Below are 13500 nucleotides of genomic sequence, written 5' to 3'. Positions count from 1 at the left end.
ATTGCTGTCTGGTGCCATTATCAGAGTTCTTTCATACTTCACACTGCATTTTGGGCATGGAGAAATACAGTTTAAAAAAAAAAAAGAAAAAAGAAAAAAAAGAAATACAGCTGTGCCATCTTGGGCTGTATTTTATTTAGTGTAGATAATGTCATTCAAAAAAACTCGATTATGAGATTTTTCCTTTTTTTTCTACAGTGAATGGAACAAGCCAGTTTGAACGTTTGTGTAGTTATCTTTCCTTGCCAAACAACCTCACTTGCCTTTTTCAAGAAAATAGTGAGATTCTGAACACCTTGGTAGAAAGGTAAGGTGGGATTTTATGCTTAGTTTAAACATAATAGAGAGTTCTGCACAAGATAATATTGTAAGTATTCTCCCAGGAGTCTGTATATTGAAGTGGAAGTGAATTAGATTTTTAAAACCATTTGTGAAAGAACTGTTACCAAAAAAAAACAAAAAACATTTTGTTTGTAGAGATTATGGAATAGATGTACTCTGGAATTTTTACTTGCTTTCAGAATGTATTATCTCTTTAATTTAAAGGCTCTTTTTTTCTTCCTGTAGTTGGTGTAGTAGCAATGAAGTAAAAAGGTATCTGGAAGGCAAGAGACATGCTATCAGGTAAACATGGAGAAATTTTAAGCAGATGGGAGAAACTTTAACGTTGAAGTTTTCTTGGTGGTTTTTTTTTTTTCTGAAAGGATGTTTCTAGGAGCATAATATCAGTCCTGTTTTATTGAGTGGCTGAAACACTAATCCACTACGTTAGTGGATAAGCAAAGAAATATTGAGATTTTGTAAGGGAAGTGAAATACAGGTTACGTTAGTACATTTTAATGTCAAAGTGAAATATTAGTTATTTAGGCTGATCTACAGTAATCAGAGGCTACGGCATTTCTTCTTTCATTTTCTATAGTAGATTTGTACATGATTTTAAAATGTATGCTGTTGCAAGCAGGTGTGTATAACTTCTGTTGAAAAATACTAACTGTTGAAGATCATCTTACACAATCTGTTTAAATAATACAAATCATTCAGTAAAATTAACACCAAGTTACTTATTTAAAAAAAGTTTGCTTTTCATGCACATGTCTTTGCTAAGCAATTACATTAAATGTTTTCTGAATTCAAAGTGTAGTGGGCCTAGAGTTTGTAGTATTTTATTTTTGAAGGTTAAAAATAGTGGTCATCAGTTATCCAAATAATTATAAGTGAATATTAAGGTCCCAGTGCTGTCATTACAAACATACCCCTGCATTTCACTCTATTTTACGCATTACATAAAGTCACTTTTAATATTGTATGTGCAATAAGTTTAAGTGACAAAAATTAATCACTTCAGCTGTTAACAAAATATCTTAAACAGTAAGAATACTTTTGATTGCATAATTTTCTGTTGTTGTGATTGAGATTTTTTTCTACTCGTTCCTTTTGATGTTTCTTAAGTCAGGTTGTATATAACTTAGTGTTTTTTCTACTCAGCATGGTCTAGTACATTGCTTATTGCTAATCTCTATTTACATTTCATAGTCTAATTTGTATTATTTGTAGAGACAAAGAATATTAAAATGTACAGTATCTGCAAAAAAAAATAATTGGCATTGGAACTTTATTTCTAAGGATATTAATATTTGGTATTAAGTAGGTGCTTTTCATTGCATGAATGTTTCAGGATGCAAGGTGCCTAAGCTGGAGACCCAGACTATTTTCCATTCAATATTAGGAAAATGTAAAGCAAATTGATAAGGGATCAGAAAAAATATTTTAACACCTGGAGTGACCTTATCAGGAGGTGTTCCTAAAAGTACATATATGACATGTTTTGCCTACATTTATTCTCAAATCAATTAAAAAAAAAAAAAAAAAGGAAAAAAAAAAGTACAAGAAAACTGGAGGTAGTCTAACTGATATTAGAAGTGGGTTCTTTTTTTCTGAGATGCCACTTAGTGTTTGAATGGTGATGAAGAGAAAAACTTAAAAAAAAAAATAATAATTTAATTGCAGATGCTGTTTAGGTGACTTAAGAAAACATGATTGTGCTTGAAATCACTGTGTATTGCTTATTAAACTTTGAGTGGTTAATTTGATTGTTTTCTTCTAGCTATGCAAGAGAATCCAACAAGTTAATAGACCTTCCAGATGACTACAGCTGCCTCATTAACCAAGCGTCTAATTTCTCGTAAGTTGTATGCAATTATAGTGAGAACCCCTAAAGTCTTCTGCTCCTTTTGATGAACTGGAAAACCTCTAACTTACACAGTTTTTTTGAAGCTTTTATAGACTCATGGAGTTAATGGCAAGTACTGAGTGTCATCTTTTCCAGCAAAAACGCTGTATTTCAGTGATATAGAAATTGCAAGGGTGGATGTGTGTAACTGTATAAATGTTTTTAAAATCTTTTGAATATTTTTACGATGTAGAGATCATACATACAACAGGATTTTTTTTTTTTTTTGATTAATAAAAGGTGTCCAAAATCAGGTGGTGATAAAAGCAGAGCTCCAACATTGTGCCTTGTGTGTGGGACCATGCTGTGTTCTCAGAGCTACTGTTGTCAAACTGAATTAGAAGGAGAAGATGTTGGAGCCTGTACTGCACATACGTACACTTGTGGTTCTGGAGTGGGCATATTCCTTAGGTAAGGAACCAAATACCTCTGCTTATATTGCTAGGTTAGATAGTGTGTGTGGACATTAATAGTACTATAAACCTGATCGTAGGGGTGGTTTTTGTTAATAACAGTTGCCTACAAATTGGAGTATATTTTTCCTCTTTATACTTTGGTATGTCCAGAGGTTGTTTCTTTGAAGATGGAAAAATCATATTTCATGTTGAAGTGGATTTGTTTTCTGTGTGTTAATTTCCACTCAAGTATTAAACAAGGTGAATTCCTTGGCCCTTTTTTTGTTGTTGTTAAAATTTGTTCTAGTTGTCTTCCTGTACAATTAATCTACAGTTCTCTTGGCAGCATTGGACTGTAATATTGCAGTAATTGTCTCAGGTCATTATGTGCATACAAGGGGAGGTTGGATAATACTGTTTTCACTTTGGCAAATATTAGTGAGAATTGAAATTGCTTTGTTTTCTTGTGGTTGTGTGGAGTACTTTATACAGATTGTTAATAATACATGACTGTTAAGAGTTATAACAGGAAAAGTGTAAGATCTTTATTTAAAAAAAAAAAAAGTACCTTTAAGAATCTTCCCATGCAGGCTACACAGAATGGAAGTAGTTGAGAATTAGAAAAACAGTATCTATGAAAGTATGAGTAACTATGTGCCTAAAAATCAATAGGTAAAATCTTGTCTGTGTTTCTCTCTAGAGTACGAGAATGTCAGGTGCTATTTTTAGCTGGAAAAACAAAGGGCTGCTTTTATCCTCCTCCTTATCTTGATGACTATGGAGAGACAGACCAGGGACTCCGGTAAATATTATTTTAAAAAATACCTTTTAAAGACAGGAGTTTTAATGCTAACTGGCTTGTAAAATATACTCTGGTACCTTTTTATTTGAATAAATATTACAGATGATATTATATTTTGACATGTGCTGCATATAATATTTTCAAACATTTTAATGCTACTGTGTGTTTTTATATTAAAGGTGGAAGATCTTTCTTAAGTTAAAAACAATTGCCTTGAAGTGTAAAAAATTAATTTTTAGCATCTATAAAGTTGCCTAGAAAATAGAGCTGAAAACTGTATATATATATATATATATATATATATATATATATATATGTAGGGTATTTATTTGTATCATCTGTGCTACCTTTAATACTAAGTGAAAATACTGTGAGATTACTTTATACCAATGCATCAATTCATCTTCTGTCTCTGCTTCCCATGAGAATAGTTTAGGGATGATACTGTTTACATTGCTACTTCTGAAATTTGTCAAAATAACAGAATATGAGCTGGTTCAGCATGGAAAGATTGCTGAAAGCCTATGTTCAGATTTCTGTGAACTGTACGTGAGATTTCCAAAAGCTGGAGGGAACCCTTGAGCAGTGAGGGTGGCAGAACAGATCCGGTAGCATTCCAGTTCACTAATGAAGATATCTGTTGGTTTGTTCTGTCGAGACAGTAGCGTTAAAGGGTTATCTCAATATTTTGTGTCATGCCTGAATGTTTGTGCTTAGTTGCAGTGTTTTGTCATTTCTGATAAGTATTATCTCTTTTTCAGGCGTGGAAATCCCTTACATCTGTGCAAAGAAAGATTTAAAAAGATTCAAAAACTCTGGCAGCAGCACAGTATCACAGAGGAAATTGGACATGCACAAGAAGCAAATCAAACACTAGTTGGCATTGATTGGCAGCATTTATAATGGTTAACTGCTGAAGACTGGAACTTTAAGACTTTTGTAACCCAATAAGCTTTTCAAAGGAGGGATTAGGAAAAAAGGTCTGAGAAAATAAAATAAACCCAGTCCTTTTATTTAATCTTTGTTTTACAATGTATTTCATAAAGACACCAGTTAACATTAACCAAGTAAACTTCTTTCTATGTACGCAAGTTTTATTAGTCATATAATTTGCACTGTGCTTCCTTCACAGAAACCTCTTGGGTTATAAAACCTGGGCAAATGAACTTGAGTTTCTGATAGAAAAGAATGACTCTTTTTGGAAGTCTGACTATGTTTTTTCTTATAAACTACAAGAGCAAATGACTGCTGAAACAGAAACTAGATAGAGCACAATTACAGATTGTGTTTTGCCCCTTGCTAGTAATCTGAGCCGTTTTATTATTTATTATTCTGCATTTTAATACTTAAGCTGTGTGTACATGCAATGGAATGAAGTAAGGAAGCAAATAATGTAGCAAATGGATGTTTCTGTCTGCATCAATGGATAATTCACTCTTACACTTGATGTATCTAAAATGATTGTCATTTGTACTCTCGCAGCTTTGTTGCTTCCAGTTGTTTTTTAACAAAAAAAAAAAAAGATCCTAACACTAGCTTTATGAGTAAAATAATTTAATTTAAAGCTTTTTTCCAGAGCATTGCACTCCTTAGAATTATGTAGCTTGTAATTTTAATTTAGCTTGGAAACCCTTTCATGTCAATTATGTGATTGGTTCTAGGTATTCCAGGGTTGACATTGTGCTTTAGAAGATATTTTAAGATAATGACAATGCGTAAAAATGTAATGAAAGCTAATTTTTTTAATTTGCAGAAGCACAGAGGATATTTTCTTCACTTTTGTTAAGAGTCAACTTTTAAGGTGCAAATCCTATCTACTTTTTGTTGCAGATGAGCTGAATGGTTTGCTCCAGCTTTGAAGGGCCACAATCAAACTGCCCACATTTTTGCATTTGTTCATTTTTTTCTGTTGTACCATCAAGTATATTTACTTTTTGGCTTGATTTAAAGCTCTGTAAAGATGTTTGCATATAGTATATTTTATAAATATATTCTATAACTGCGCAGATTTGCACTTGATATGAGGGTGCCTGAAGGCAGTGAGTTTTCTAGTTGTATGTAATTAGACCACCAAGGTGTCTCTAAAAGACGACGTTATGCTTATTGATTTGAAATAAAATTCATTACCTTTATCTCTCCTATATTCTGACAAATTAGTTAAATCTTAATTCACACAGTCCTGTTCCTTAATAATCTGTGGTTCTTTTAGGTAAGTCTCACTTTCTGACTACATCTTCAGCCCAGATAAGCAACCCCTTTACTGTCTGCTCTGTCTTCAGTTACACTTGCTCTGACTGGATTGTTTCTATTTTTACAGATTTAATGCTTCAGATAAATTTTGTATATTCATGGTGTACAGGGCAAACGTTTGCTAACAGTCTTGAATGAAGATATGAAATAAAGAAATTTGGCCAATGCAGATTCCTTTTTCTTCAAAACAGCAGAGACTGCTCGCATCCCTACTGCCGTTTGTAGATGTAATCCTGTATCTATTGTCACTTCTTGTGAAGAGACACGTGGAAGTTGCATGAAACAAAACGGCGTTAATGCTTCATTTTTGCCTTCCCCTCTGCAAGCTGGTTAATATATCAACAGTTTTCTGCGCGTGGTACTTAAAAATCACTTTTTTTTGGTGATGTTACTGTTCCTTTGCAGAGAGTCGTCTTACGCTGTATGCCACTGTTTCAGATAATGTGTTACTGCACTGAAAAACTCCTTTTCCCTGTAAGCATATTGAAAAGATAATTGATGATACTGACAAATTTCTCTGTGCAAAGCAAAATGGTGACAACAAGAAGGATTTTTTTTCTTTGGAATCAGACTGAGATTGATTAGGTCGGTAAAATTATGACCGCAAATAATTGCGAAGTACACCAGTAATTTTTTGTAAGCTTAGTCATTCTTTACTCAAGACTTCTACTTTCTGATTTGTTTTGCATGTGTTTGTTAATTGTAAAAATATTTATATATAACATTGTTTCAGTATCAGGGAAATAATATCTGTAATAAATTGGGTATAACTTTATTTGCAGATTCCATGTACAGTCTAGAATGTATTGTGTGTTTGGGGGAGGGAGAACACAAAACCAAGCCAGCCAAACAAAACAAAAACAACACAAAGTCCAAACCAGAAAATAATCACAACAGAAAACAAAAAGCTGAAAGCATCAAATAAATGCTTTTGGCGTTGAAATTAAATAAATTATTTTTAAACGTTGTTTCTAGAATTTTGCTGACCTTGTTCCTTCAAGTGTGTCACCTTGTTAATCACAAGCTAACAAATACCTGGATGTGCAACATCTGCAATTCCCTGGCTAAAAAATTAAGATGATTATATTATTAGTGTCATTTGCTTCAGTCAGCTAAACCTTTCTTGACCTTTCAAAAAGTCTAATCATCTCTTTAAAGGATTGTAAATTGTATTTTATAAAGTGATGAAGGTTGAGGTTCACATTCGCATTTTTTACTTGAAGATAACACTTGGTATTTTCCCTAATCTGCCGTAGGAGGCTCTTTCTTACTCTGGTGGAAGTACATGACTGAGATAATAGCTGATGCCTTCTGACTTGTGCCAACAACCCGTGCTCCCCACAGCTCTCCAACTACTTTACCTGTGATTACAGTGGGAATTTGTTGGCTGAGGTGCAGTGCTGCGAGCAGGTGGATTCTCAGCCTGTTTCCGTCTCCACCTCTCCCCGAGTCGCCTCCAGCTTCTGTCCGTGTCCATCGCCCTGGTCTTCCTACTGCTGACTGATCAAGTCAGACTTGGGCCTCCTTTTCCACTCCAGCGCTGGGAAGGGCTGAAGGACTCGGTGTCACCACGCTACATGGTTAACCTCTTGTCATTAGGAGGGTGGATGTTAACAGTCTGGCCATGGGAGATGATCTAGTTGCTGTGCTTGTACTTCCAATGTGAAGCCATACCAGCGCTCAGGCTCCAGGCTTGGCCTCTCACTTTTGTATATTTTATTTTATGCTAAATGACTTAGTGTTTTGTTTAGAGGCTTCATCGCTCTGACCATTTTATCCTAGGCCTTGAATGCCTAGAGGAGAAGCTGGATGCTCAACCAGCTGTGAAAGTATCTCTAGCACAAAGTCTCAGTTGTTTTCCACTTTTGAAGATTAGATTACTAAAGGGGAGATGCATCTCAAAACAAGTTAACTTGTTTTGAAGTATTTTATGGCTAGAATATAACAATAGAGCACGCACAACATGCTAAAACCTCATTTTCTCCCTCTTCCAACTGAAGTGCAGATCAGCTTCTGAAAGTCAACTGCACCGTGGCCTTTTTGGAGCTCAGGCTTCCTGGTCTGGGCGTGTAGGCATTGATCAGTATTTACCAACTTACTGCTGCTAGTCACATCCCTGTTTATCACTATGGGTCATTCTTTTAACCCTTGCTTGATGATTTCTTCTGCTTTCTGCGCGTGTACGTTTCTATTCATACTTCATTCACAGCAATTTAAATATTTCATCTATGAATCTTTGTATGAAAAACTGCACATTCTTATCTTGAAGCTGCTGCATATTTATCCTGTTTTTCTGCTCTTCTGCCACCTTTTCCCCTTTCCTGGCACGCAAATGTTAATGCCTAACTCTTTTATCTTTGCGTCTTAATGGAGAGATTTGTCAAACGCTCTTCTCTTGGAGGAGAAAAAGGAGAGTTTCCGCAATGCACCAGGTGTAGGAGCTAAGACATGGCAAGTACTGATCTTCGTCTCCATGGCAGCAACGATTAAATGTTACTTTCATCAGTTTGTGAATATACATTTCCACAGCCTCTTTACAGACAGCGTGAGCTTGGAGGCAGTGAGTTTTCCAGCCTGTCCTTTGCGTAGGATCCTTGAATGAAAGCCAGGCTCGCTAGCGGGCACTAGGCAGGGTGGGACAGCTGAGCTCGGGTTCAGAAGGCCATCTGTGCAACCTCTGGGGGTGCTTCAGTGACTTAGGAAAACAAGGTTCATCGCTTTGAAATCAGCCCTGGTTTTGAGGAGTAATGTGTGGAACATTTCTGTATGTGCAGCACTCTGAGTGTGGAGGATGGTAAAATGCATTAATAAGTCAGAGAAAGTGTTGCTTAAAAATAGCGAAGAGAGGGAGATCAGCAATATGTTAGCTGATGTAATTCACTGGTGTCCTCTCACAAGAGATGCCTGCATAACAAGTGCTGTTTGCGCCCCATAAGGGCAGCTCTGAGGAGCCTGCATTTTGTTGCAGTGGTCGTATCGATGTCTTTAGATCGTGCAATTCAGTACAAGTATACTAGAAAAAAAAATCTGCAGTAATGTTTGGGCATCCATTTGATGCTATTAACGGGCCAGGAATCTCACCTGCATGCATTTTAAATCTTTAAATGTCAGACTTTGGTAATTCATAAAATGCTCTGGCAACTGGGAGCTCAGACCATTGCATGAACTCTGAAGCAAAGTGCTTTGTGTTTCTGTATGTGTTTCTTCCTAATGTAAACTTTAAGCTCTCCTCCATCTTTACTACAAGCTTGAGCAGGATGGAGGGATTTTGAGTGGTTTTTGTTTTTGTTTTTGTTTTTTTCTTAGTAGTGTGGTAGATGTGATAGCAGCATGTGCGCCAGGTGCTCAGCAGGAAGGCAAGGGATTAACTGCTGGTATTGTCAGAGTAAGGGAGATATTTTAAAAGCAAACCTTTCCCTGTGGTTAATACTTCAAGTGGTTGAGTGGGTGTGGAATAAAGGTTATACAGGTGTTGGAAGGTGTCCTGCCCATCTAAGACAGCAAAACCGAGAGCAAAAATGCTGGCGCATGGCTCATGCCGAGGCAGGAGCAGCAGTGACAGCAGAGCAGGGTCTCTCCTCTCCCTCTCCTCCCACCTTCAGCATCTACTCCTAGCCCCTCACCAGTGACCCGGCCGTAAAATACTTGAGGAGGGCGCATGCCCCTAAGGAGCGTGTGCCTGCATGAGCAGCGCTCCTGACCCGTGGCAGGACACTGCCAGGGGAGACAGAGCATAGTCTTTGTCCCACTGGAGCCAGGGGCGTGCTGCGGTGGTGAATGGCAGAAACACTTCTTTGGGATCTAGACATTCCAACGCGAGTCTTCACCTCAACCAAATGCTTCCTGAAATGAATTTACTCCATTTTTAGCATTGTGAGAATAATCTGAAGTACTTTAAAACAACAACAACAACAACAACAAAAAAGACAAATGGAGAATAAACTTAAATTCTAGGCCCTAATTAATGTAAAATGCTGGGGTTAAAACAAAAGATGTTGTCATAGTTTACTTAAAATATAGCAACATTACAGAATTAATGCTATTTCTACTCTTAAGTTATGTAATTAACGAAAGGTTCACTCGTCTGTTCCTTGTTTGTGTTTGGCACCTGTGTTTTCTATCTTTGGTTTGTTATTTGTGCCAGACAAAGCCTGTGTGTAAACCAGGAGAACTCCCACACACTTGAAAAGCATTTGCCTGAGGCAGAGCTGTGCTCTCTGGAGAGGTAGCTTCGTCTGGGAAGGCCGAGAGCAATCATAACAGGACACCTCTGTGTTTTGGGCCTTTGTGTCTGATCAGGTAAACCCTTGAGCGCTCTGCCCTGGTTTTCAGAAAAAATTGATGTCTTTCATAAAGAACAAAACTTTACCTTCACCCTCCTACCAAGGTAGCCCCCTGGGGAGCTGTGCGCCTCAGAGCTGTGCTGGGAACCAGCCCTTTGGGCTCCTCCTTGCCCTGTCCCCAGCTGGGGCTGTGTCTCACCCACCTGCACGTGTCTGTCCCCACGTTTTGGGCTTGTGGCTCTCGGCCCTGCTGTGCCAGGAGCACAGTGTTGAGCTGCTGAGGCTTGGCGGCCTGGTGAGGAGCTGTTTTAACCAGGCTACGAGCTGCAGACCTGCTCTTTGATCCCTGCTCTCCTGAGTTTTCCTGGGACACCTGATTCCCACACCAGGCTCTGCACTGGGAAAATTGGCTTTGAGAACAAGTGAGTTGTTCTCAGCAGGCTGTGGAAATGTGCCCCGTAAGGAGCTTAATCAATCGGTGACCTTCACGTTCTGCAGGTGCTTCCTGCAGCTCTCCCATCTCACAGACACACTTTGGGTCAAAACTCAGTAATACCTGTGAAGTGACATGGGCCTATCAACAGCAGGTGCTTGAGGAGGGTGGCATTTTACCACTGGAGTGTTTCAGACAGTTACCCAACACAACAGAGCTGGTAATATTTAAAAAAGAAAAAAAAAGAAAAAAAAAAAGAAAAAAAAAAAGAAAAAAAGTGTTCAGTGTTTCAGATTTCATTGCAATAGCTGCGTTCCTGTTGCCAGAAATACATTTGCCTAAGCCTTTGTCTCCTGCAGGGGGCTGTTACCACATGTCACCATTCTATTTTTCTGGCCTTATCTCTTAATTAACTAATCTCTAATAATGCTCTTTACTTTTTTTTTTTTTTTTTTTGAATAAGTATTTGTGACCCGTCCCCATTTTACATCGATCCTTGTATGAACAATGCTTTTTTATTATTTTTTTTTTAAACTGAGCAAACACGTCAGGTGAAAATAAATAGTTTTAGGGAATCCTCCTTTCTTTATGTCAGCCTTGAAACCCTCCCCTGAGCACTGGTTCATGCGCAATCCCCAGGAGCCTGATATAGCATTCCCATGCTCTCTGCTAAGCTACGTGCATGCAGTTGTCTGGTATTATAAAATGTCCAAGCTCATGTAATGCATGGAGGCTAATCTCATCAATTGTATTAAGGCTACTTAGGCATTAATAGCTTTAAGGAAGCTGTTTATATTTTCTCCTTTAAAGCATTTAATGAATGTTCTGTGTCCATTCAAACAAATGTCACCGTAGCTGCTGTTCCTGTGCAGCCATACGTTTTGAAAAATAAATGATATTTCTCAGCAGTTGGCACTACAAGGCCTTGGGTTCAATCTCAGACATGGGTACTTGGATTTAAGCCAGTAATCCATATGGAGGCACCGAAAAAGAAGCGGCCTGGTTTGTTTGAGTTAAGCTCACATCCTTCTGAAGTTTATTGGTTTGAAAATCAGGGCACTGCTCTGGAAGTTCTTGGGTTGCTTCAGGCCAGCAGGTCTGGGTATGTAAGCTTTAGGCGTAAATTTAAAATAGTGGAAATGTTTTCCTTGGAATGTCTGTTACAAGTTTGAATTAAATGGGGTGGAAAAAAAAAAGGTTTATAAACTCAGTTTAGCTGATTGCTGATGATCCTGAGAACGCCACTGATTTCAGTTGAGCACTTGAAGTCCAGACCCATGAAGACGATGTAATTCTTTCAAGAGAATGGTCTACCATGCTCTAAAATGGTCTGCCAAATTCCATTTCTAGAAAGAGGAAAGTGATTTAGGAGTCTACACACCTTGACACGTGACAAGTGGCAGTTTTTCTCTCAGAGCTATTTGTCAAGGTGAAAAGCTTCCCTATAGGAGTGCATAAAATGGGTCAAAAAATAAATTCAGAAGCAAAAAGCAGTAATGCAAATTAAAGAAATCTGTATTAAATTGTATGTATTTAAACATCTTCTTTAAAGAGGTTTTTACTTGCAATATAATTTTAATACCTAAACTTACATTTGCAGGCAGCAGAGATATCTTTATCTAGAACAGCATTTGCCATCTCACAAGAAAATATATTTAATATTGGACGAGTCATATATTACAAGTAGTATTTTACAGAGCAATCATGTTACAATCCTGCAATAATCATGAGATGTTACAAAGATCTTCATTAACCAAGAGGCTTTATTTTAGACAGCGTTAGCATACATACTATTCATTCTTACGTGCATGAAACCCCAATTCCAGCTTTATTCCTCTTAAATGCATCTTGGATGGTCTCTTAGATATACCTCCAAGTTATACAATGACACTGTTGCTTTTGGAACTGGCTCCTCCAAGGTGGTCTTGAAAGAATAATTTGACAATTTGTTATGTCTCTGGCAACAAGGTGAATAAAATAGAGACCACAGATAATGTACAGTTCTGTCTAAAGGAATGGCCTCAGCCAAATTTATAGGACAGCAATAAATCTACATCACTTTGAAAAACCTGATACCTGGTCAATTAACTGCTGTGGATCACAGCACACTGAAGCCTTGCAAGGAAAACTGTAATCCTTGTAATGCAGCCCTTATTCATCATGTATTTCTTCCAAAAAGCTCTTCTCAGATAAACGTGGCCATGCCATATGCCACTGAAAACCCTGTTCGTCTCTTGCGGGCCAGCTGAGCTGAGCAGCTGCCTGTACGGGTTTCTTACCAAGAAGAAAGCATCTGCTCTGTTCTACCCTGTTCTGCTGTGCAGAGTTTCCCTCAGCAAAGCAATCGATGATAGGCTGTGGTGAATTGCAAGTTGGCTTTTTATGTTGGTGCCCTCGTTCTAGTTGCTCTTACGTGCACAAGGACAGACTCAACTTAGCCTTTTTTTCTTGTTGTAACTAAAAGTTTTGGTCAGCTTTTAAAAAAATAATAAAATAAATAAATGGAAGGGTGCCATAAATACCTGCCAAAATCAAGCCTTGCGTGCAGCTGGCCATCGAGATGCAGACCATGGCTTGATGTACAAACCCGTTCCTCCTACCTGTGGACTGCTCTGCCCATCCACAGAGCTACTTATCAGTTCGAGCAGAAGCCGGAGGAACTGTGATTCTGCTGTTCTGCTGGGGCAAGTGCACACGTGATTGCAAATGAAAATTAACGAGCTGTGCAGTAATGAGGCAGCTGCAAACATGGCTTTGTTTGAAGACTGGCCACTGGCCAGGTGCACAGGACCTGCTGAGAAAACTCTCCCAGGTACGCCCCAGGGAAGGAGAGGTTTTGCACAGCTGAGCAATAAAAAAGTGTGGAGCGTGGCTCTTAGCTGAGGGACAGAGATGTCAGGGCTGGTGTGTGGAACAGGTGGGGGTTTGCTCTCTGGTTTCTTTCCCCCTAACTGAGCTTATCTGGCAGCTGCAGAAAGACACAAGCTGATGCCCTGTTCCTTTACTGGAGGCTGCACACCACAGCCAACTTTCCACGTTTTGCTGCAGTTATATATTAAAAAAAAAGTCCTCCAGCTACGACCAACGTTTGCAGAGATGTACCACAT

At 38.2% G+C, this 13500-nt stretch overlaps 1 protein-coding gene across 3 annotated transcripts in view; it reads left to right on the top strand.

Annotated features, from left to right (window-relative positions):
- The window catches only part of UBR2 (ubiquitin protein ligase E3 component n-recognin 2), a 50479-nt gene extending 44637 nt beyond the window's left edge, over positions 1-5842 (top strand). For 2 of the 3 annotated variants that reach the window (XM_084515813.1, XM_084515814.1), the window contains exons 42-47: positions 199-307; positions 568-624; positions 2105-2182; positions 2471-2641; positions 3326-3427; positions 4189-5842. In XM_084515813.1, coding sequence (XP_084371939.1) covers positions 199-307; positions 568-624; positions 2105-2182; positions 2471-2641; positions 3326-3427; positions 4189-4330 — 659 coding nt within the window. In that variant the 3' untranslated portion in view covers positions 4331-5842. The remainder of the gene's footprint in view (positions 1-198; positions 308-567; positions 625-2104; positions 2183-2470; positions 2642-3325; positions 3428-4188) is intronic. The other variant, XM_084515815.1, reaches the window with a different exon arrangement.
- Positions 5843-13500: the final 7658 nt, after the last annotated feature.

This window comes from Aythya ferina (assembly GCF_964211825.1).
Source record: "Aythya ferina genome assembly, chromosome: 3".
NCBI lineage: Eukaryota > Metazoa > Chordata > Aves > Anseriformes > Anatidae > Aythya > Aythya ferina.
Note: the sequence above shows the minus strand (reverse complement) of the source record. Positions and strands in the feature narration are given on the sequence as shown.